We start from the raw sequence: 24,562 nt of genomic DNA, 5'->3' as shown, positions 1-24,562 counted from the left end.
AATTCGGAATGCGCGTGGAGCAGTCGTGATTAGAGCGCGGATGTGGCGCGTAAGGAACGCCAAAAAACGTGTGACTGGAGCGCGAGCCCGTAAATTAGTCGCGCCCTGTCCGCGCTCTAGGAGTAGCGTTTTGCCGAGTACATCTCTGAAAATTCGTATTCTTGTCTTGCGGCGGTATACAATCGTCTAATTGATTTATTATATTTATTCTTAACTAAAAACTGCTAACTTATTATCAAAAGTTACCTTTTTTCCAAAAAGACTTGGGTTCACTTTTCAAATAACTTCCCTTACAATTCGGTTGGAATTAAAGCAGTCCGATAAAACTGAAAACACAATTTTTTATAGATCACTTTTAATTGATTTCAGACAAAAACACAAGTGTTTTGAAAGTAAAAAAATGGTTGGTTGTTTTGAACACAGACCTGCTGTCGTTGTTTTTTTCAGCAGTGTTCACGATTAGAAAATAGAGTCTAGTTCAACTATTTTAGTAGATTGCAGACTCGTGAAATGTTTTTAATTTGTTTTGTCGTTGATCAGGAAGGGATTTTGAACATAAAAAATTTACACAGTATTTATTAGTTTAAAGCAGTGCAACATATTCAGTCTGTGGGATGTAGAATATGTAAATTATCCAAACACAAAATAGCCGTAGAAATGTAGAAAACAATGAACAAGATTACAAAATTTTCAAAAAATGCGTGTCACGAACGGGCGTCTGAAAAGGAAAAAAGTGAGAAAACATGAGAAAGGTAGGAAACGGGAAGATACATTCTTGATGCCACAGATGAGAGATGGGCTAAAAGATTCCACCATTTTGAAACCTGTTTAGTTGAGAAAAAAACCCAGACAGTTTTTGTTGTTTTTTCTAGTTAAAGATAAATAAAATTACATAAATTATCACCGACTAGTCTTGGAAGGAGCTAGTCTTAAACCCCGGTCACACAATGAAGAATACAAGAAAATGTTGGATAATAATTATTGATGGTTCCTAGAGACGAAGATACTGGCAGAAGATGATGAAATGACACATTTATCCCCAGTTAAATTTGAAAGAGTGTTCGCCACCGCCACCGCCGCCAAAATGATGGAATCCGTGTGGAAAGCCGTGACCAAATCTGAAATAAATTAAATTATTTTTTAATAATAAAAATTGAGGTTTAGTTCCAGCAACATTTAAAATAAATTGCTGTGGAAATTGAAGTAATAAATATTTTTCTCAATAGTACCTAACTAATATTAAATCATAGTCAGAGCACCAGCAGACACCCAGATCCGCAAAACATCAAACTTAAGGAACTGATTGTCCTTTAAAAATATATTCCTAAGTATCTAAGACACTGTGAGATATGTATTGCTTTGATACATACGTCTTACTTCCAATTCTAGTTATTTTTGAAAGTTCAGTAAAGTATGCTTATTAGAAATACGAAACATGTCTCATATTCCGATTTTAACATTTAACAGGTAACAATCAACTACAACATTCACAAAATTGCCACACCGCTTTCACTTTTTGATGAAACGCAAATGTCTACTGATATTTTCGTTTGATCCCTTACCCTCCGTGATGTCCTCCGCCTTGTCTCTGAGCCTCAGGGTCCAGTGGGTCAACTCCTTGATCGAACTGACGTCGTTTCTCTGGAAAACATAAAAACCGTAATATTTACAGACTAGACTATTGTTGTCTTTAATACAATCTTTGTTGCTTTTAAAACGTCTATGGCGATGATACATCGCAAAACAAAATTGATGATCAAAATGATACAATACGCCATGAAAAGAAATGGTGACACAAAGCAGTCCAATTAGCATTTCTTTCGCCTAAACTTTTTTTGAGAATATTTGTATTAACACAAAACATAGGTGAAAAAGTGGCAAACCTTCGTCTTGAAGAACTTCTTTAGCGGCCGCAATGTCAATGAATTTCTTTTCAGCCTTCTTCTTCTCCTCCTCGTCTGAGAAGTTGTCTGGGTGCCACTTTTGAGCAAGTTTTCGGTAGGCCTTTGTAATTTCGCGTTTGCTCGCATTTCGTTTTACACCAAGAATTTTGTAGTAATCTCTTTTTCCGGCCTGCGTTTTTAATCGCTTCGCATGCTCAAGACCTTCCTTGGCCTCTCGATGATCTGGGTTAACTTCAGTCGCTTTTTGATAATCTTCAATGGCTGAAAACAATCTAACGATATTAAAAAGTTAAACTAAAGAAAAGTATGTATCCTACCTGAATCATAATCTTCATCGAGGATATGTGCTTCAGCTCTTTCGCAGAGAATATCAGCATCTGATGGGTCATCATTAAGGATTTCATTGCACTCGGCAATAGCTTCACTGATATGACCTGCTTCTCTTTGACACCTGTTAGTTATTCTGAAGACGTTGAGTTGTACTGATGGCGTCGGGTCGAACTTCATTGTCTTTTGGCCTTCCTCGAGGCAAGCCATCCAGTCACTGTTTTCTACTTTCTTTTTCATGGATTCTGAAAAGTAAAAAAGACTTTCAAACAGATTTTCATAGTTTTCAAAGCGTACCAAGTGATTTGACAACTTTTCGAAGCTTCTTGTAGAATGGGTAGCAGCTTTTATGATCTGGGTTCAGCTTGAGGCATTCTCGGATAACGCTGAAAAGTTCACACATTATCGATTTTGTGATGATAATTTATAATTATTGTAAATCTAAGTACAAAGTTCGAATTCCAAAGGTTCTTGCCAAATGTGATTTTTAAAGTCAAGAAAGTTGCCGGTTTTTGGAACCTTTTTGGTAACCGACCCATTTTCAAACACTAGGGGGTCTTCATTGAATTTTTTAACGAAAATTAATTAAAATTTTGAATCAATCAAATATTTGTCTACATTTCCATATGATTTTTGATTTGACAAGTTGAATTATTATACAGTTATCATAATCATCAATCATAATTATCATAATCATTTACTATATACAAAGCGCTTATTCCGTTTGTCCATAGTTTGTAGTCTATGTAGTCTTTGTAGTCTGCGAAGTTTTAGCTTCTGGAGGGATAGTGAGTTGGGGTTAGTGTAGGGATATAGTCGGGGTACTGTAGTGGTACAATGGTGGTACGGTAGGAGTACTGTATGATTACGGTAGTTTCAGAAAAAATGGTTTTTAGCTCCAGAAGTCGGGGGCCGCGCCGGAGGTGCGGTCCACGGCTGGTTATTATATAATAATCTTAATCAGTTAGTATTTGGTTGCCAAACTCAGCTGCCGAGAAAACCTGGCTGAGATGTTTGCTAAGCTAATTCTCTGGTTTCCGTATAATTTCGAAAACCTCTGCTTCGTATTTTTTAAATTTAACTCACTTTAAAGATTCTTCCAAATCTCCAACTGTATATAATAGCTTTGAGGTCTCAAACATGGTGTCCGTACTATCCGTGCTCAGTTTGGATACAATTCGCATGTCATGGATAGCCTTCTTGAGTTCTCCACGTTCTTCCAAACACTTGGCACGCATTCTGTAAAGAGACGCGTCCCACACTTGGATCTCAATAATATGATTGATATATTCCTCAACAGTTGCACAATCTCCTCCTGCATACGCCGATTTGATTTGATGACGAAGCTGACGATGCTGCTCAATCAGAGCTGTTTTTTCTTGAACGTCGTTATTGGATGAGTCGTGGTTTAGCTGAAAAAAGTTTATTTATGTTTTTTTCTAAGTTGGGACTAGTTCTCACCACAATGTTAAAATCAGCTTCTGCGGCTTCTAGTTCTCCTTGTTTGAGAAGAATGTTTCCTCGTTGAATTCTGGCCTAAAGTTAAAATATGTTTTTTTTTTTTGAAAAATTGCACTCTAATATATATCTATTGAAATGTTTAAGCAAATAACGGAAAATTGATGAAACTCTCAGTGATTCAAAAAAGTTCCAAACTTACTCCATAAAAGTCAGGTTTCAACTCTAAGACACGTTCTAAATCTACAATCGCTGCCTTTCCACGACCCATTGCCAAATAAGTAGTGGCCCGTCTGTAGATTGCCTGATAACTTTTTGGGTCGAGTTCAATAGCCGCATGGTATTGTGTGAGCGCATCCGCAAATTGTGCCTGAAAAAATTAGTATGATTTTCAAAAATAAGAATAAAAATCTTACTCTGGCTAAGAACTGACTTCCCAACTCTAAATGTTTTGCAACTTCCTCGGCTGTTCCAGCAAATGTCGATGCTAAAAAGTTTTTTCATTGATTTATTCCCAGAAATGTAAAAAAAACTCACCAAACAAACTGGACCAAAGAATTAGCAAATGTTGGTATATAGTCATTTTGTCGGTTAATTATCTGAAAAAAAATCTATGAAATTCATAAAAGTGCACGTGAAATTGCAACGGCAAGGAATATGACGCACGATACAAATTGGTGTTCGAAGTAGGTCAAGTGAACTAGTTTTGAGACGTTTCATTTTTAAATTATCAAGCTAGTAACTAACAAATGGAAAAAAACCAGTGAAAACAAAGAATTTGCAGTTTCCCACTGGACCTTTATGTCCTAGCAACATCAAATCGTGGCAAGTTTTGGTGGTGGAATGGGACAAAAGAGTCGATAACCAACGAGAATTGCGGACGTCGACGTCTGTTTGTGCTGTGTGGTGTGTCTGCGTCTACTCCGTGCGAGTCTCTCAATCTAACTAACACACGTCAGCATAAGGCGCTCTTGCAGTTTTCAAACGTGGAATTCCAAAATTCGATACAAAAGAATATGATTTTCAAATAAAAATTTTACAATAAATATATTCACCAATTGTTTACAACATTCCACAGTTTCATAAAAAGTAAGACAGTTTTGGCTCAACTCTCCAAATAGTGCAAAATCCGCAATTGTGCGTAGTGGTGTACCTCGGACCTAAAATTTCTCAGCCGTTTATCTTCGATTGTAAAGATAACGATAACAGGAGATACGATTAGAAAATCGTTAGTTATAAGATTTTGTACGACTTGACATTATGTTTGAAATGTTTCAGTGGGAAAAAAGTTGGTAAAATTATGAATTTGCATAAAAATTTATTTAAGCACAAAAAGAGTTTGAAACACAAGCTTTCATTAAAGAGGAGTAGAGTTTCTAGGTGTTTTTTTAACCCAATCAAAACATTTTTCTGATAAGATTTTTCAAAATTTGCTCAAAAATGTTTTCCCTGGCGTTACAAACTGTGAAAAAGGGCTTAATTTATATCTAAAATCTACATTTTGCCTAGAAGCACTAAGTATTTGATACAATTGAATCGCCTGTCGGATGTTCGTGTGCCTAAGCCGCTGCAAAATTTTATTTTTTGAAAAAACTTTTCCGTTTGATCAAATGTTTTGAAAAGGCCTTATTATAAAATTTGGCGATTAGTTTCAATTTGAGTTCGCTAAAACAAAACAAAAAAAATCAAAAAATTAAAACCCTTTCAAACAAAATTAAATAGAAATGACCACTGCCTAATAAGCATGTGAGATGATCTACAAGATTAATATACACACTAATAAGAAAACCAGTTGTCACGAACTCATTCACAACTAAACTTCAACACCAAAGTTATAATTGCTTGCAATGGTTTCTAAAACAATTAACTGTGTAACACACTGAAACAAAACTGAACAAAGCATATAATTCCGTTTTAACAGTTTGCCAAAATTCCGATACAATGCTCTTGTGAATTAATAAACTCACTAGGGAACCATCAGAAGATGCCAATCGGACTTGCATATGAGACCTATGCCATTTGATAGCCCATGTCTTGAAACGGTTACTCATGAATTTTTATCTGCGAATCTCCAGAACCAAGCTCACGGCGAGCTCTCAAAGATCCTGAAATAGCACTGTAACTGCAACGATTGAAAGAATTAATTTTCCTAATTGACTTTGATGGCTCAAATTTGAAAAATGAAAATTGTAGAAGTGATTTTTTTTTTCAAATTTTTTATTAAAGATGGTTCGGCTTCTGACGTAAAATCTGTTATAATCAAAAACACATAAATTTTTTTTTCACATAAAAAGTTTCATAAATTAAAAAATTAAAATAATGGGAAATATAAATTTAAAAAAATCAAATTTAATAACCATTCCGAGTTAAAATAAATTGTCAAAAAATTCTTCATCGGACCGTCTATATTCAAATTTGGCTTCCTCTTCATTTGAAATGTGATAGACTGTTTGTTTATTTTCTCTGAGATTTTCGATAATTTTGCCAAAATTTTGTTTTAATGCAGTCAAAGAATTTGATCATTTGAGGTAGAGAACAAATCTAGTACATACTCTAAAAAAAATCAAATATTCTCAAAATTAACGACTTTGAAAATAATTTCAAAACAACTTCTGCATTGATCCGATTACCATTGTCATCGTCATCGGTTTGGTTACCATTTTCTATTCGGACTCTCTAGAAAAATCTCACCTTTTTAATTTAAAAAAGGATCTTATTGGAATTTTGATAATTTGTTAAACTGGAATTTTGTTTTGTTTTGTGGTAAAACAGTTAATTGCAAAAAATGCAATTATAACTTTAGTTGGAATAGCGTTTAGCGGTTTTGGTTGCGAATGCGTTTGTGACAACTGGTTTTCTTATTAATTTTTAATTTAGTTTTAATTTTGTGAACCATCTTTTATGTTTATTGAACAATATTATCAAACAATTTTCAGAAAATTGTTTCAGGTCTTGTGAACATTGTTTTTACTACACAACTGTTTCATTGTCTGCCTTTAGAAGGAGCACTGAAATTAATCCGCAGTAGGCCTATTAAATGGGTCGATTATATTTGTATATACAAATTAAAAGTTTCATACTATGGCAATTTCGTTCCGTTTCCAATTCTATGATACTCCAAGTAGAAATCAGCTAGAACTCCGCCCGGAATATTTCAAACGATAGCGGTTGTTAGCAAATCACAAACAAGGGCGGTCCCTTGTTTCATTAGATCTCAAGCACGCCGCTTTTCATTCTTTTAACTCACCTTACTTCTTCTTTTAAAAAAATTCCAAAATGCCCTTGTTTTCATTCATTTCGACTTTTTTCAACCGTGTGATCAACGAATTCCACACTCTAATGTTGGAATGGTTGGAGATTGAACCTAGAGAGGAGCCACTAGTGTTCCCTGTCAATGGATGGTTCCGAGTTGAGAATGGGGAGTGGAATCATATCTCTTATGTAAGTACTAAATACATATTATTCGACACACTTTTATTGAATAATTCAGATCTAAATTATTCGTCGGCGGAAAAGTTAAACGCGAAAATCAAAAATCAAGCAACATGCAATATGTATATCTAAAAACTACCTGTGACAAACGAACTTCATCATCGTTTGGTTGATTGTTTCTATTGATTCTTTCATAATTTGTGTATATCCGAATATATATTATTTTATTTGCTTATATCTATTGTAAATTGAAATTTTCAGAATTTAGAAACTGTCATTATCGTTTTTTACTTCTACTTCAATTTTTTTTGTACTAAAGTTGTTGTTAAAATTTCCTAATTGTTCTTTTTAGTAAATATAATTTTAAATTTCAATAGATTCATATACATTTTCATTGGCAATGGTTTAATTGTCCAAACCAAAATTTCAGAGCTTTTTAAACCGATTAACATACTTTTCTAACTTTTTTAAAATAGTAAGTCAAGGCTTATCTGACTTGGAATACATATATGTTTTCGAAAAGCTACCATCAGTTATGGCAATAAATTTATATCATCGTGTTGAAAAAAACTAGAAAGATTAATTTCACTGGATATCAATGCTGCAAAAGATTATAAACCTTTGATGTTTGTAAATGCATAGTAAGAGGACGAATTTTTGTAATTTATTATTACTGTTAACTGAGAGCTTTTTACCTGAAAAGAGAAAGTGGAAAAAACAAGAATGACAGTGAAGATATCAAATAAAACACTTGTATAGTGATGAAAAAACAATGTCTTCTCAGAAATTTGATTTATGGACCCACATGAAATAGATGCTGAAATATCTGCAACTGTCAGTTGCCGTTTGCCAAAAAAATTGAGGTTAGGCAACTCTGACTCTTGCCGAAAATTATTTCATCCCTTCACTTTTTAAAACCTTTGTTATTCGAAATTGGTAACTATTTTCAAAAGGAAATAAATACCATTCTTAGTTATTTCTGTTTGAAATCCAAACCTCTTTGTGGCCTATTAATAAGTATAAACGCCTTCACAGACTTTCACAATGATGTATATAACAAACTAGAATTCCGGAAGATCAAGCATACCAATTATGAAATAAAACTGATTCATTCGCCCACATAGCTATAAATTCTTATTATCAATTTGAATTGAAAAGAGTCCCAATGGGAGTTAAGCTGAAAACGCTGATGCTTTGAATTTCAAGCCAGTTGATTTCTAGAGGCGGGACAACATAAGAAGTCAGAGAATAGAAAACTACAATATATTATTAACCATTGTTCTCCTGGCTTGCAGTGTTTCAAGTATACGATTTTAGGTGGGTTGATATAATATATCTCTTGTTATTAACTGATTTGACATAAAAGACGAAATAAAGTTTACAATTTCAGAACTTCTGTCCACCTCATCTACCGCCATTAAGAAAAGTATATAAATGAACAATACCTTTTACAAAATTGTCAATTTTAAGAACCGTCTCACAAACAATAATGGAGGAAAACAGTGAAAGCTCAGTGATACCAGTTCCTTGGGGACATCCTAAAGAAATTCACATCGGAGAACCAAGAAACCCCGCAATTGCAGTCAACTAGTCCATTTAAGCAGTGCGATATTTTGTTAGACAAAAAACCAATTATATTAAAGCAAGAATGGCACTTAGCTTGAAATTGTTTTTTGCATTACCCCCACAAAAGTATTTTATTATGTTTGGTGCAAACAAATGTGCCGATAATTTTTATACAGACTGCCACCAGCTCCACAGGAAAGAATCCAGGCCCCCGAGGAGAATCTCGTTAGGTTGCCAATAAACCAACCAGAAAGAAGTCCGAACCACTTGCAAAACGGCAACTTCCCGAGACAACAAGGGTTGTTCGAAAAAACTTGGAATTTGTTGAAATATGTAAGAAAATATGGTAATTGTGGTTTTCGTATAGCTAAACTTGAAAATACACAAAATTGGTTTAATTCAAAAATTGATTTTTTTTTTGGGAAACGAAACCCATAAGTGCCTTATCAATTTCCTAAATTATACAAAATTCCTTATGATTCTTGTTTAGATTGCGTGCTGTTAAAAAAATGTCGATTGGATCTTCTCGTTGGATCCATCTTTTACTGGAAGAGTTCCTGGAAGATAATTTATTTTTTCAAACTTTTTTTCCAGTTTACCCATAAAGATCACCATATTCCGCATTTCGACAATACAAAAAAGTTCGCTTGCTGCTCCATTATACCTCTTTTCCTAATCATCCATTATAGCTTTCCTTACTGTCTACCACTGTTTTTTAATTTAATCTCAATTTCATGTCTCACAACTTTTGTATTCCAAAACACATACTTTTCTTACGACATGCTTGCGTTTTACTCGTTTTAAATTATCTTTATATTTCAAGTTTAAATGGTTGAAACTGTTCCGTTGAGAAATATAATAAAGAACATCCAATTAAAAACGAAAACAGAAAATTCAAACTTTTCTAAAGTGGAACATAGTCTAATAATTCAAATCACCGGAATAAAAAAAGATTGATGCTGCATAAATATTCAAGTTTCTACAAGTTAGATAGTTTGTTGATCTTATTTGTTTTTTCTGTGACCCATATCACGACAAATTCAATGTAGCAGCTATGTTTTATTTTCAAAAATGTCTAATTGATTATAGGAACAAATTATATGTCTCATTGTGGATTCCAACATTTTTGGGCTTCCAGCTTCGTAACGGCCTTTTGAATGTGTTATAAGTGTTTTTTGTATGGCAACACTCCTTTTTACCAAGATTTCTAAACATGTACACTATCAGTCAATTGTGGTCAGGTAGCGTCAGAAGCTCATTGATCGCGTCCAAAACTTTAAGTTGTGCCAGGTCCATCTAAAATCAAACATCGTTATCGATCTTTCACAGAGTCTTATACATACATGGTCTCAGTGGAATAAAGTAATTAGTAACATTTGAGTTTGGAAAAGATGTTTAAATGTCAGAAAAAGAAGAAGAGCGGCACAGCCAGGTACGAGCCGATGTCCTGTCATCACCGTGTACCGAGGCAGCAGTAAACAAGACGAAGGAAACGTCAGACCTTCTAGATCAAACCGCTTTCTAGGAGGGAACTGACATCTTCAAATAAAAGACAGAACAATCAAACGAAAAATGAACAATCAAACTCTCTCACTATGTTCCAAGTAAAAGATATTCACCCGTACCAAAATGTCCGCTCTCACTTTTTTAGAGTTGTCAAACTAGCATGGTAGTGGAGGCTGATGAACTATCCGGTCCCAAACCATCTGATTAGGTAACTCCAAAATTTTATTTTGGTAGCCTAGTTTTTTTTTGTTTATAACAAACCAAGAGGAACTCATTCTTTTTTACGATCAAGTTGACTCGTTTCCTATTGAAGATCACATATCTCAATAAACAAAAGCACATTCCATTCGCCCACACAACTTTCATATTCAACATCTAAATAAATATCGATAATCCCAAAGGGAGATGACCTAAGAAAAAACTGATGCTTTGATGTTGAAACCAATCGACTTTAAGGGGCGTTTGAGCAGAGCAACGCGCTGATACACAAGATACACTGTGATGCGCAGAAAAATGCAGAAAATAGAGATCTCTCTCTTTTGAAGCTTCTTCTTATTTCTTTGTCGACAACGTCGGCTTCTGGTTTTCTCTCTAATTAGTTTAATAGCAAAACTAAATAATTAGGACAATTTTTCTTAACTTCATCCATTATCGATTCATTTTTGCTTTTCCCATTTTTACGGGCTTCAAAAAGATATTTGAACGCCTATAAAACTTGTGTCAACTTGTGTCAAACTTTTACTAGACAAAATTTAACGTTTCCACATATTCTGACTATTATGAATATTGCAAACAATTTTTGTTAATTGTTTAATTAGAAAAAAAACCTTTAAAAATCACAATTTTTAGAATTTCATTATTTCTTTTCCACACAATCTGGTCACGTTAAACGCGAGTATTCCTTATTGATTTTCCTTGTTAATTTCCTAAATGTTAAATTTTTAGACTTTTCTTTGATGTCAAATCAAACTCCCTATTCGAAGAAGAAAAATAACGACAAGTCACCATGGTTTGAAACATTAGAAATTTGTCTTCAACCATCAACAAACTCTACAGTTTCAAACGTACTATATAGGCCGATCACTGACCCTTCCGATGATAGAATTTTTGTCGTAACTAACAAAAACGTGGATGGCTATGTGAAACCCCCTAAAAACTGGAAATTCGAAGAAGAAATACGAAAACACAATGAGGTAAATTATATTTTCGAATCATTCGCAATAAAACAATAAAATTATCAGAAAGATTCCAAGAAATTACGAAAACTCACAACTGCCGATTTGGAAGCTATTGGAGTTGTATGAAAGTAGCCAGGCAAACTATTTGCGCGATGTCTCATTAAATTTGGCGTTCAAAACAATTTCTTACCGCGACTATATTCTACATGTTTTTTTAGAATAATTTATATATTTATTCTAACAACTTACTTTCCTTCTTTTTCCTGTCAACATGTATTTTCTAAAAGTATCGCAATCAATTTAACTTTCAATCGTTTTCAAGTTCATACTGATTTGACTTTTGAGTTGATCCTTCATGCGACATCCCAATCAAAGTTATAACTCTGAGCTTTATTGTGTTTGATGCACCTGTATTCGATTACACATTTCTAAAATATGACATTTTTTTCCCCTTAACAATTTCATTTTGCAAGCCTAAAAATAAGCCTAAAAATAAGATAGTTTTAAATGAACATTCACGTGAGAATTAAATTCGAATAATTCAATGAGTGGAATATTCTTTTAAAAATGCGGGATAAAAAAGGAAAAGTACCTAAATACCTTATAGTAAACTAGCTAGATACACTTGAAAAATTAGGCTGCAGAGCACATGCTGTGAAAATCGATTTTATGAGGAATAAATCTGTCAACTTTTTTCGCTTTACCTGAAATTTAATTCTGAATTTGACAGGTTAAGTGCAAAAGCAAGAAAAGTACAATTCGAAAAAAGACAGCAAAGCTAAATTTTACTTTGAGTTTTGAAGTACGATTCAATGTGAAATTTTCCAAATCTCACTTTGAAATACAATATTTTTTGAAAAAAAGTTTAAAACATAATGTGGATTGAAATCAATTAAAACAAAAAAAGAAAGTAACAGTATATTTACAAGTCTGTTCGATTCATCGAAGGAACATACGTGCTTTAATATAGGGCGGAGCTAATCGGGATTGACCGAATGCTACCACCGAATATGCGTGACTTACGGTAGTTGTAGGCCCCACCATTAGGCCCCACGATCAACATATTACGTTTTTATTCTACTTCTAATTGTATTTTCTACTCATGCAAGTTCGTGGTACTGACCAATGTTAGTGTTTGAAAAAAAAAGTATTTCGTTGCACGCTCATTGTTCACTACTTTGTAATTTGATTGTTCAAGAAAATTGTACGAAAGTTAAAAAAAAATTGGCTTTTGTCGGCATGTGCTGGACGTCGTATCGTTCTTATTTTTTTGATATCTGTCATTTGCCAAGTGTTTTAAGGCGCAGTAATCAATAATCAATAAAGTTATTCAATAAAGATGCAATCAGTAAAGTTCAGCATTTTGTCACAAAAGTACACGCTTTACAATATACAGAAATTCAAAAACTATATTTTTGTCGATTGCTGGCTGAAAAAAAATTGCCAGATTGTCGCCTCGCAGAACCTGACCTTTATCGATAACTCTATTTTGTTCACTTTGATGACTTCCATACTCAATTTTGTATAAATGTATTGCTTTCCAATTAACTATCATCTAAAGATGACATCTGAAGTTTTTATAAAGAGAAATGTGAAAATGTTCAAACATGCAAGCCGAATGCCACACACTTCTTGGGAACATGTTCTGGAATGGTGTTAAATTTTATGAAAGCTAATGTAAAAACCATTATATTTAAAACAAATTATTGTCGATTCCATTTTGTGGAAGTTATGCCACCTTCAAATATCCAAAACGTTTATGATGCTCACATCCAAGGTGAACATTAATCATCGAACAAAACAGTTTATGATAAACTTTTTTTTAAAATACAACATTCAGCTTCAATTTTGTGTTTGAGAGAGAACGAAAGCTTCAAAAACATTATTTTTTCCATTTTTTCCATGCTCAACGGGGTTTCATAATAGACAGAAAAAACAATGCAGACTAAATGCTGCCTCCATAAGTATACGTTTCTTACGGTAGCCATTGGTATCAACACTTCGGAGAAAACTCATTTAGTATGACTCTGCTGCCATCTGTATATTTTTAAAAAATTGTGGTATTGAACAATACCTGTGTTAAAAGACATACATAGCAGCACCTTATAACACTCGTATTGTTCGCTACTACAGTGCGTCCAACTTCTATAGCACCCCCTCCAATTTCTACAGCCACAATTGTTAGTTTTGAGTGAAACTGTCAGACTACAGTGAAGAATGGAATAAAAATTTAAAAGCAGTCTGGATACTAAAGTTTTTTAATAAGGAAAGTTCAGAAAAACGACCACAGGTTGCGTTCTCGATGCTGTAAACGGTAAAATGGTAGAGCACTCCATTTTTTGCACATTTTGTAAAAATATCAAATTAAATGTAATTTTTATTTTGTTTCAGGTCTACATATTTTTTCCCTTTGTATTTTGCAGGTCTACACTGAGTAATGAGTTTGCTTTTTTTATATTTTCTTACTATTAAAAATTATTAGAGACTACAAGACATCTAAATTTGTTAACTAATAGTTTTGTTTTTTGTCATGTCTATGGTTTCAGGAATTAACGATCGAGAATTAACTGAGCATTCATTGAACTCCATTTTTGGCCATCAATCGAAAATTCTCCTTCAATCGTTTTTTTTCTTTTTATCACTCGTCTACACTGTATTTCAATTTTTTTATTTTAAAGTTTTTAAATTTAAAAATAGTAGCAGATTAGGTTTTTGTCGTTTGGCTTCGTAAAAGTTATGAGACTTCTGCATTCAATTTAGACATGGGATTTTCAGGAAACTGAATAATTGGATCGGATCATGAACAAACACAGAGGTTGTTACGGTTTTTATGAATTTTATTGGTTTCAGAATACAAATGTTGTGGATGTGTAAATCTGTTCAAACCTCTACCACGTAACTGCCAAAAAATGGGAAATAAAAACGTTAATTTGATCAAAGCTGCAGTTTGATTGCTGTACCAAAGAATAGTTGGCAAATATTCAGCGGTTCTGGATCTTGTTTGAAAGTAATCTTCAGATGGGTTTGTGAGTTGGTTCGTGTAGGGTTAGGTATGTATACAGTAGTGCTACCATAGGATTCAAACAGTTAAAAAAGTTTGGGTTTCAACATGACATATTTTTCCATTCTGTAAGACGACGTTTTGAAAATGAAACCTGAAGTTTATATATTGCAATTTCAATTATTCATATTTCACAGTAATTCATTATTGTCTTACCATCTCTCTCACTTTCTTTGGGCTCATTAAGTTTATAATTTCTCAATGAGCTCTTAACGAGTTATTTCATCAATTATGATTAATATGAGCCACACGTTTTCATAAAAATCTATCGCACAATATTTGTCATCTTTGGCAAGCACTCTTCAACAGCGAGTATATATTGTGACGTTGAGTGAGTTTGTGAAATTATTTTTCTTAATTATTGAAATAAAAACAATGCAAATAATTCATTGTAACTTGTTGCGAACTTGTCAAAAATTTGACAGGAAGATAATTATAGCCTGTAAAAGGAATTCACAGTTCAGAACTCTTGCTTGTAAAAATTCAAAATGGCAAATATAATTTCGAACTTCAGCACGACCAAATATTACATAAAGTTCTTCCGCGTTTTCAGTGAATAATCAAGAGTTATTCAAACTAATTACTTATTGACTGAAGGCGTAAAAAATTAGATTATAGATTACCAAAGTGTAAAAAATAAAAAAACAACGATCATTTGAAAACTAATCACTATTAATGACAAGTCGTGCAACATGAAAAAACGCTTATTGAAATTTAGCCGCTTTTCTTCAAAATTTTGAACCGCGATGTACAGTTTTTTAAAAAAATGTTAAGAAGTTTCATGTTTAATTTCAGGTTTCTGAGGCTACTTTGATAAATAATAGTTAATTAACCGAAACATTATAAACCCTTAGTCCTTTTTCAAAGCGAGATTGAGGAGGATGTATTGAGAACTAGTTCTATAGTGTTAAATTGATTAAACATCATACTAACATTTTTCTAAACATTTTTCATATCTTTATTAGAGTTAAAAATTAATTTAAAATACTTTATTAACCGTATCATCAGTAGTTGTTTTTAAATTTATAATGCAGTTCTTTTAAATTTTATTTATTGTGGTTGTGATCATATTCACTTTCTAAACTTTGAAAACCCTAATACGGCTCGGTGCCGATTTTCTTCATTGGCCAAATGTTTTCTTCTTTATTAACACTTTCACTGAATGATAAAAAATCGTAATAAAATGTAATTTTGATGTATGTGACAGGTGACAGGCATTGTATAATCTTAGTTAGTAATGTGCATTGGGTGTCTGAAAGGAGTAATTAGCGGATTAAAACGTACTAGTTGCGACTTGTTGACTGCAAAGGGCACACCGAATATGATCCATTGGATCAAAGAAACAGATAATATCAGAGCAATTAGTCACACCTGTCTACCAAAACTACCGTATACCTTAATGCAATTTTAGCATCTTCCTGCCGATATGATCCGAACAAAATAATTGCTCATTTGAAAAGGACTACTTCATAATTGATGTTCTTCACGAAGAGTCCGAAAATTTGCCAACCGGGGAAAAATCAAGATAACCGATTGAATAATAGAAAAATTGTGAGGTGAACGTGCCAAGTAACTGAAAAAACATATTTGTAATGTAGGAGAAAACTTTTCAAAACTATGCGGTTTAGGCCAATTGCCTGGTGAAACAAGTTAAACCTTTTCCTATAGTGTCTTCGGACAAAACTTTTTTTGAAAAAGTTCAGTCACAGCATAGAAATAGAACTTAAAGTTTTTGGCAGTTATCTGTCGGCAGTCGGTTGGCTGGTAAAAAAACGTTTTTGTTTCGAAATTTTATTTTTAAAATCAACGAGTTTGATGTTCCAGTGTTAGAAAAATTAAAAAAAAACATGTTTATTAAATTGAAGTATTATAAAAATAAAAACATTTTAAAAAAATTAAAAAAAAAATGTAACACAATAGTAAGTTGTTTTCTTAAAAGGATAAACCATGAAAGAACAATTGTGTAATTTTCTACCGCTACATTTTAATTTCAATTAATCAAAAAAATGTTGTTTAATTTCAAACAAGGACTTTCTTTTGCAAGTAATAGCAAAAAGAGTTGAGCTGGACTTGTCAGTGTAATAATTTTCTTTTAAACTACAAACTAAATTAAAATTTCTTCCAAGACTTATTTTCGAGTGTCATATAATTTTTGAAAAAAAATCGGCTCTTAAGAGAAACTTGATTTTATGCGTTCATAACTTAAATCATATGTTTTCACTCTATCATTGACGTTTATTTTACTTCAAAAAAGGAAATTACAAGTATGCCAAGGTTTTCACAAAGTATGACTAGGCAATGCAAGACTAATATAGAGATTGTGAGACTAATGGATGAATAATGAATGTTCGATTGTTGGTTGATTCACGCTAAAATATTTTTTAAAGTTTTTAGACTGTGTACAAGTTGAATCAATTAGACAATAATAAAACTGATCTTCAGACTGTCTACGGACACTAAATGTGTATGATGTTTGAAAAAAACTTACCATTAACGTCAAAAAATTAACGCGAAAAGAATTACTGTATGTCGGTGGATAAAATAATTAAACCAACCTGTATGAATTGATGACTCACGCGCATTGTACAAAGGTAAAGGGGTAGTGTGTAGTCAGAGCGTATCTAATTGACCACGACATACTGTTCTATACCCTTCGCTTTTCTGGGTAAATCGGTGGACAGTGTCGTATGTACAGGAAATTTAGGATAGGGAAGAGACATGGTTACAATTAACAATTAAAAATTAAAGTAATTGATTACATAGTGATAATTGATTATGGGAAATAGTAAAAGTGTCATAAAGTTTATTTTATAAATTGAGAAAATGCAGCGACAATTTACATTGAATAATTAGAATATTTTGCTGAATGGGAAATCATATAAAATTTTTTAACTTGAGTTTTATTATGACTCTTTTAAAACAAACAATTTGAATCAGTAACAGTAAATCAGTAAATAAGAAAAAAATCAGTAAATCAGTAACGATTCACAAACTTGTTTAAAAATGTGTTTCTGCCTGCATTCGACTGAACTAAAAACGAATATCTATTATACTAGTTAAAAAAAATTCGTGAATCATTTTGACTGTTACTGTTTGAAAAGAAGTATATTTAAATTTTTAAATGACTTACAAAACACACAGAAATAGTGAGAACAAAATGCAAAGACTCGATTTATACATACTTTCATGAGAAAATCATAACGAATTTCAAAAAACAAAGTCAATGAGCATACACTAGAAATCGATGCATAAAGTGTGTAGGCACATTTATATGATTTATTGTTAATGACTCATATGCTTTGCCAAAGGTTAAAGGGGTAGTGTCAAGGCGGAGCATACGGTACATTCAATTGACCACGCAGCAGGCGATTTACCGTCGCTCAGTTTTTTTAATCAGCCTATTATTTGAGTTTGAATATAAAGTTGAATATGAAATTATGACTGAATAATGTATGTACTATTAGGGCGACAAATAAGTTTTGACGTATTTCGTCAATTTACGGTTTTCCTCAAATTTTATATGGGTGACCTATAGTAGGCGGTTAGTATATACAAGCTTATTAGTTTCAGCTATTTCAGCCTGCATATTGGCACTTTGAATTTTTTCTGCGATTTTTTGGGTAAGGCGTTTGTGTTTTGATTTTAATATCTAAACCAATTAATTCAAAAAACAATTAAGTTTTGTTTGCAGATTACAAAAATTCTGATCAGTTCCAGGCTCCGTTGGGGATTTATGAGTTTCAACTTTTTCAAGATCTGTGATGTTCAGAAGACCGTGAAGCTATTGTTCAAGTTATATTCTTACAAAAAAGCAAAAGATAACAATAAACTATGTTTGTTTCTTTTGTATTATCCTTGTTTTTCATATCGTTTTGAGTTATCTACCAAGAAAAAAGATTTGAACTTTTGTTTAAAAAACTTAAAGTGGTCGGAAGTTGATTTGTACAAAAAGCAAAAATTGGTGCTTATGTAAAAGAAACAAGCTTTAATTTTTGATATTTGTTGCTTTTTTGTAAAAATATAATTTGGAAAATAGCTAAACGGTCTTCTGGACATCACAGATTATTCAAAAGTTGAAACTCATAAATCCCCAACGGAGACTGGAACTGACCAAAATTGTTATAAATTGAATTATTTGGATAAACGTATTCATTTTTTAGTTTGAAACTTTAAGAAAATATTGAATCTGAAAAATTACAAATTTTTAGTACACTTCACTTTTTGACTTTGAGTGTCTATAAAAGTTTTGGGTATGGCCCAATCGAGTCGGGATTCAATTTTTGTAATCTACAAACAAAACTTAATTGATTTAGATATTAACATCAAAACTCAAACGCCTAACCCAAAAAATCGCAAAAAAAATTTCGAAAAAATTTTTAATTTTTTCAGATCAAAGTGCCAATATGCAGGCTGAAATAGCTGAAACTAATAAGCTTGTATATACTAACCGCCTACTATAGGTCACCCATATAAAATTTAAGGAAAACCGTAAATTGACGGAATACGTCAAAACTTATTTGCCGCCCTAATATAATAAAAACATTTCAAAGCTCAACCACAAATATTTTAATTTGTCAAAAAAAAACAACAGTTTAGCTGACAAGTTTACCAAGTAGTTTTGTAATATGAGATTTCTGAAAATCCGTGGAAAACATTTAGCACCATAAATAAATAACCACCGGGAAAGTTTGGCGAGCACAATGTTCTTGGTTTATCTCGATAAAAAACGATGATCTCGTTATGGGCTGTGCTGCAGATGTTCCCGAGCTCGACATCTAGACGTAGTCAACTATTGAACACATTGAAATCATTAATATTTGACATTTTCAAATTTAAGCAATAAAATGTTAAAATTGAATATTCTTTGTTGCAACAAACTCCGCAAAATTGAAAATAGACAAAACACAAAACAAATTTTAAAAAATAATTGCAATTTAAAAAACCACGTAAAGTTACAGTTTGGCATTATTATTCAATATCTTGTCGAACAAATGTTTGTAATACTCTTCAAATTCAATTTTTTTACAAATAATGAGGAAAGTTAGTGAATTAATGAGAAAAATAAAATAAATTAGTCAAAATAATGCAAGTGCGCTCCGCCAATCCAATCCAATTGGCGGAAATTCTAATAGGAATTAGGGGAAAACTGAGATTGTTGCAATTTTCAAAAAATCATAAGAAATCTAGAAACATTTTTTGAATTTTTTTTATCATGTTATTCAGTCATTGTGACCCCATAAGCTTGTTTTAAAGCAATTTCCCAATGGGCGCACTCCACCTTTACAGAAAAATTGTACCGTTTGTGTTTTCTAGCCCTTCATAAAGTTTAGACCAGTCTAGTTTGTGATCGAGCTTGTCACGTTTCGTCCAATCTCTAGATAGAGCCCACTCGACAAATAGTCGGTCATTTTTTTGGTCTGCTGTAAGCCGAACACGAAGATGTCCTTCTTTTTCTTTTGCCCAGCTCTTAATCATTTTGGCGCCTTGCGAGCTGTGCTCAAACTCCATTGATATGGCACGTGGCATGCCGAATGTCAGAGTGCTTTTTGTCACAAGAAGATAGAGTGTGTGGCTTTTTGAACATTTTGCTAGAATATCTCGAAACCGGATCGGTTTTGATGTTAAATGGTTTCTGACACTGAAAATGATAAGAGACATGGAGTAATTCTCTTGCTCCTCACCCCAGGTTTGCACATTACGTCAACGTGCCCAAGATAAAAATCGATAGTTGGGTACAGATGACTGTAGTCATGCTTTTGAGCATTAACGTAGTGTTTTCGCAAGTCTCTCACAACCTGTAGCACATTTGTATACAAGAAAGTTTGCGAAGAATTCTAGCGAAAAATAAATAAATAATTTAAAAAAAATAAGAAAAATAAGAAAAATACGCGAAAAATAAGAATAGCTAGAGTTGTCATATCAACTTCTCACAAGTTAGCCTATTTTTTGAATTATTTTTCACTCGCGTTGAAAAAATAATGTTATTTAAGTATTTGGCATGATGTGTGTCTACTGAACAATTTTGTTGACGATGTGCTTATTATGATTATGCAATGCCAATACTGCGAGGTTGCCGGTGGATACAGCTGATAAAAACTGTGGCATAACTTCAATAAGAACTTTAACTGAGCGACACAGTTTTTATATCTACAGTAATGTTTTGAATAGCTAGGGTGTCTGCCGTATCTTTGAACATTTCCAGAAATAGAAAAAAAAATATTTAGACTTGCGTCAGAAAAATTCAATTATGTAAATTAATAGAAAATTACAGTGCGCACAACTTCTATAGCAACCCCCCTCTAATTTGAGAGTTTGAGGATTTTTACAATATTTTCTTGAAAAAGTGTTAATGTAGTACAATAGCAAATGTTGAAAAACCTATGCTCCCCAATTTTCATAATGATATCTCAAAAATTACAGAAATTAGGTCAAAAAGTTGAATAAACGACCGCCCAACTGCACTGTATTAGAACGAATTTAAAACACAGGATGTTCTTGAGATACACGTACCGTTTGTTTGGTGCAAATCACTAACGATCCGCACTCAATTATTTTTTTTGCTCGCGCAATAAGCTCTTGTACAATATAGATAAGCATAGTGAAATCTTCCTTGGTAGGTTTTTGGTTACTAATTTTTTCTTCGCTTGTTACAGTGCTAGCCAATAGTTCCATTTCGATATCGAGAAGTGGAGATGGTGCATTGTTTGTCTGAAAAACAGTAAAATAGGAAGCTGTTTGAAATTTTAAAAACCCACCAAAAATCCAACGGCACTCAGCATTTCGATGTTACAGAGAAATCAATTGAACGGTGCGCAGAACCAATAATAAACTTTGTTAATATTCACCCGATATACTGTGTTGCTATCAGCCATTTTCGAAAAAACCGTTATCTAGTTCAATCGGCATGAGTCATGGCTAGCCTAAACATAAAAAAAACCCTGCAAGATTTAACTGTGAACCACAAAAAATGTTATCTCAAAATATTTCAGTTTTAAGCAGAACTTTTATGTTTCAGAAATTTGCCTTCAAAGCAATTTTTTTCGAATCGAGTTGAATCCTCTGGCTTTTTAAATTTAGGTCTACTTTGTGATCTCGATTTAGTAAGCATTTTTTGCTGATAAACACGTTTAAAATGAAGATATCATGAATTTCTCTTTTTTCAATTTTTTTCAAAAAGCTTTTCAAGCAAAACTATTCTGCAAAAACTAGGTATTCAGTTTTCGAAAATGATTTTTCAAATTCTAATCAAAGTTGTATAGCACTTGTGTTCAGTCGCCTTTTTTTTTTGTATGATACCTGCGTTTTAAAAACATGTGAATGTTTTCATTAACCTGACAAAGAGTTTATATCGAAAAACTTACATCTGCCTCATTGGCTCAGTGGCAGAGCGTCTGTCTAGTAAACAGAAGGTCGCTGGTTCGATTCCAGCATGAGGCACCGAATTTTTTGTAGTCAGTCCAATTAAAATTTGATTATTTACGCTAAACCCAAATCATCGTTAAAACATGTATGCAAAATATTTGAAAACATTTAAGTTTAATGTGATACTGCAACTACAAGAATTTCGAAAACAAGTACGAGACGCTTTTTTCCTTAAAAATTGTTTTGCAAACTTGTATTTTTCCTTAAATCATGTTTTTTAAAAATTTTCTTACAGTATTTTTTGGCCGGGTCGACAATTCGGAATATCCATAAAATTGACTTACAATTTTTGAAACATGTATGTTCATCCTTAATAATTTTTTAGAAGAGAAAATTATGGAACGGTTTTGAAAATCCAATAGTTCCATACACGACTATCTCCAAAGCAGAAAATATATTTTTATAGATACAGCAGCCGTTGGCAGGCGCTAAAGCGCATGTGTCGACTTGCGTATTCCTAAGTTATCCAATTTAATACCCAACGTTAGCTATCTAATTCTATAGTTTCCATAGTTTTTATTAATCTTGTAGAATGGGCAGTCTCTAATAAGCTTTCGGCACTTGGGACTTCAAAAAAGGCTCAATGGTCTTGGAAGTATATTTTTAAAGATGCACTTTGTTACTTCTGTACAATAAAATCATACAATAAATTTGAACTCATTTCACCCTTCCATCTCGCACATCCTGATTGTCACATGTTGCAAATCTGGTGGCGAGAGAAAAAGTCTCACATTTGGAAAAGAAAACGATCGGTCAATGTTCAGCTTTGAAAGGTTCTTGATGACAGCTGGAAGTGTGCACGCCGTCTGCCTGATGAATGCCGCAAAGGCGACGCATCCTTGTTGTGCCCTCTCGACGGATTTCCATCCGTTTACCGTATTCATCATTCTTCTACTTGACAGCTCACCATATTCACACCCCTTCTCCTGCCGCCGGCTGTCGCTGTCTTCACCTCCTTCAGCTGCTTTTTTGTGAATTGAAACACACACCGCACACTCACACATTTTGCCTCATCTTCATCTTACCCCCATCTTCAAATGCCTCGTTTTTCTTCTCGATTCTAATCGTTCAGCACATTAGCGCCACCTGTACACATTCCTTGCGCATTACTAATAAAAATAGCAAAACTGCGCCCTCGATCCTCGTTTTCTCTCATATCATAAAACTATTGGCGAAGCCTGAGCATCGAATCTTATTCTTCCCTCCTTCTTCTCCACCTCCTCCCCGGTCTCCTAGGGGGCACATTGATCTTGAAAAAGATCTGTTGAGTTGAGCCCATCCTTCATTCGATAGCAGATACAACAAAGCGAAAGTCGAGAAGACAAAAAGACCCCTCAGATACTGGCCATATTTTACTTTAGCCCTAAAAATGGCCAAGACCATTTATCAATTGTGGCTTGGGTGCCTCCACCACCAACACTCCCGTTGGGGATTATTTCGGAGGGAGCCCGTGTTAGGAGATGGTGCACACGCCGTCGAAGCTTAGAAAAGACAAATTTTGTTTCCGTTTCTTTTGTTTTCGTTTGTTTTCATAGAATATAATTTTAGAACGTTCTTATATTTTAGCTAAGTCTGAAATAACAGCAGTTTGAGATGCAGTTTTGGCATAAAAGATCGATTTATAACACATAATTTGTGAACTTATGTGTTTTCTAAGATTAAATACATTTTTCATAATGCTTTCGGTTCATCTGAATTTATCAGGAGTGCGCAAAAATCGGCGAACTGCAATTTCGTCAATTTCGTTCCGGCACTTTTTAAAACTAACTATTTTTCAAAAATTTAAAAGCTTACCCTTGACTAAAATTGTCATTTTAGTAAGGTTTCGTGATGTATGTTTCTACATATATGATACATGTGCACTTCTCAATTTAGCAGAAATTAAGCTTGATTTGTATACATATTTTCTAGTGTTTATAAGTCATTACTGTTTTGGCAAACACTGCAAGTCTATTACAGGCTGCTATTAATTTTTATTAGCTCGTAGGCCTAGAAGCCTAGTAAATGAAACAAAATAACGTTCAACAAGAATTTCTCAAATTCCCAACAAAAACTTACTTCCGACGCTTTTATATTTGTTTCAGACAAGTTTTTACTGATTGAAGTTGACGTTCGATAAGTTTTTGACGTACTCAGGTTTTGATTATTACCATTTTATTAAATCGGACAGAATAGAAAATTCATTTGAAGGCTACTACAAAAGTAGCTTATTTCAGAAATATGATATTAGTTGTTAGTTGATTGATAGCTAGTTGATAATTGCTCTTTTATTTTTTTTTAAACAACATGAACAGCTAATAAAATCAATTTCTATCATTCCTCAAAAAACAGCTGTTACATGCGGCTAGAATGATTAGCGAAGACAACTTTTGTAACACAACTTTTGGTGATAAATCAACACAGCGGTCCTTTGAATCCGCTGGTTAACATTTGACATTAACCCTGCTTCTCCTTAATTCTCGATCTTCGTGCTTCACTTCTCGATATTCACTGCTGTTTCAAATCTTGATAACTGGCGCTGATGGTTTTACTATTGAAGAAATAAAGATACGACAAGATTTGTAACACAAACATTAGCACTGACAATGAAGAGTGGCACTGAAGACTAACACTAACACAATCATTCTCCCCTTCGCCGCGCCAGTTTATAGCTTTGCGATTGACAATTGATTATTGAGAGTTCATCTCTTTCCCATCTACTCCTCCCC

At 33.3% G+C, this 24,562-nt stretch overlaps 4 protein-coding genes and 6 non-coding genes across 10 annotated transcripts; 7 read left to right on the top strand and 3 right to left on the bottom strand.

Annotated features, from left to right (window-relative positions):
- Nucleotides 1–560: 560 nt before the first annotated feature.
- On the bottom strand, nt 561–4,288 carry dnj-7 (J domain-containing protein). Its single transcript, NM_076808.7, has 10 exons — nt 4,227–4,288; nt 4,106–4,176; nt 3,892–4,059; nt 3,693–3,767; nt 3,318–3,643; nt 2,529–2,617; nt 2,222–2,476; nt 1,884–2,165; nt 1,563–1,641; nt 561–1,118 (listed from the first exon to the last, which is right to left on the bottom strand). The coding sequence occupies exons 1-10, from the start codon at nt 4,270–4,272 to the stop codon at nt 1,034–1,036; spliced, it is 1,476 nt and encodes a 491-aa protein (NP_509209.1). The 5' UTR covers nt 4,273–4,288; the 3' UTR covers nt 561–1,033.
- Nucleotides 4,289–6,869: 2,581 nt separating this feature from the next.
- C55B6.7 (Lipase) lies at nt 6,870–7,479 on the top strand. The gene is made up of 2 exons (NM_001270117.2): nt 6,870–7,130; nt 7,180–7,479. The coding sequence occupies exons 1-2, from the start codon at nt 6,966–6,968 to the stop codon at nt 7,183–7,185; spliced, it is 171 nt and encodes a 56-aa protein (NP_001257046.1). The 5' UTR covers nt 6,870–6,965; the 3' UTR covers nt 7,186–7,479.
- Nucleotides 7,480–11,149: 3,670 nt separating this feature from the next.
- Nucleotides 11,150–11,497, top strand: C55B6.4 (TDP43_N domain-containing protein; the record flags this gene model as incomplete). Its single annotated transcript, NM_001373349.1, has 2 exons — nt 11,150–11,386; nt 11,435–11,497. The coding sequence occupies 2 exons, from the start codon at nt 11,150–11,152 to the stop codon at nt 11,495–11,497; spliced, it is 300 nt and encodes a 99-aa protein (NP_001359952.1).
- Nucleotides 11,498–13,422: 1,925 nt separating this feature from the next.
- mir-4811 lies at nt 13,423–13,505 on the top strand. Its single transcript, NR_071443.2, has one exon. It is a non-coding gene; the product is annotated as a pre-microRNA mir-4811 (primary transcript).
- A 7,404-nt stretch (nt 13,506–20,909) lies between these two features.
- On the bottom strand, nt 20,910–21,211 carry F43E12.1 (Ovule protein; the record flags this gene model as incomplete). The annotated part of the gene is made up of 2 exons (NM_001373347.1): nt 20,910–21,140; nt 21,188–21,211. 2 exons carry the CDS (start codon nt 21,209–21,211, stop codon nt 20,910–20,912), a joined length of 255 nt encoding a protein of 84 aa, NP_001359950.1.
- Nucleotides 21,212–21,797: 586 nt separating this feature from the next.
- Nucleotides 21,798–21,869, top strand: F43E12.t1. The gene has a single exon. It is a non-coding gene; the product is annotated as a tRNA-Thr (tRNA).
- Nucleotides 21,870–22,664: 795 nt separating this feature from the next.
- Nucleotides 22,665–22,852, top strand: F43E12.6. The gene has a single exon (NR_071442.1). It is a non-coding gene; the product is annotated as an Unclassified non-coding RNA F43E12.6 (non-coding RNA).
- A 136-nt stretch (nt 22,853–22,988) lies between these two features.
- F43E12.3 lies at nt 22,989–23,191 on the top strand. Its single transcript, NR_071441.1, has one exon. It is a non-coding gene; the product is annotated as an Unclassified non-coding RNA F43E12.3 (non-coding RNA).
- Nucleotides 23,114–23,259, bottom strand: F43E12.2. Its single transcript, NR_071440.1, has one exon. It is a non-coding gene; the product is annotated as an Unclassified non-coding RNA F43E12.2 (non-coding RNA).
- A 1,052-nt stretch (nt 23,260–24,311) lies between these two features.
- F43E12.7 lies at nt 24,312–24,536 on the top strand. The gene has a single exon (NR_071439.1). It is a non-coding gene; the product is annotated as an Unclassified non-coding RNA F43E12.7 (non-coding RNA).
- Nucleotides 24,537–24,562: the final 26 nt, after the last annotated feature.

The sequence above is a fragment of the Caenorhabditis elegans genome, chromosome X (genome assembly GCF_000002985.6).
Source record: "Caenorhabditis elegans chromosome X".
NCBI lineage: Eukaryota > Metazoa > Nematoda > Chromadorea > Rhabditida > Rhabditidae > Caenorhabditis > Caenorhabditis elegans.
This window is presented reverse-complemented; position numbering and strand designations above follow the sequence as displayed.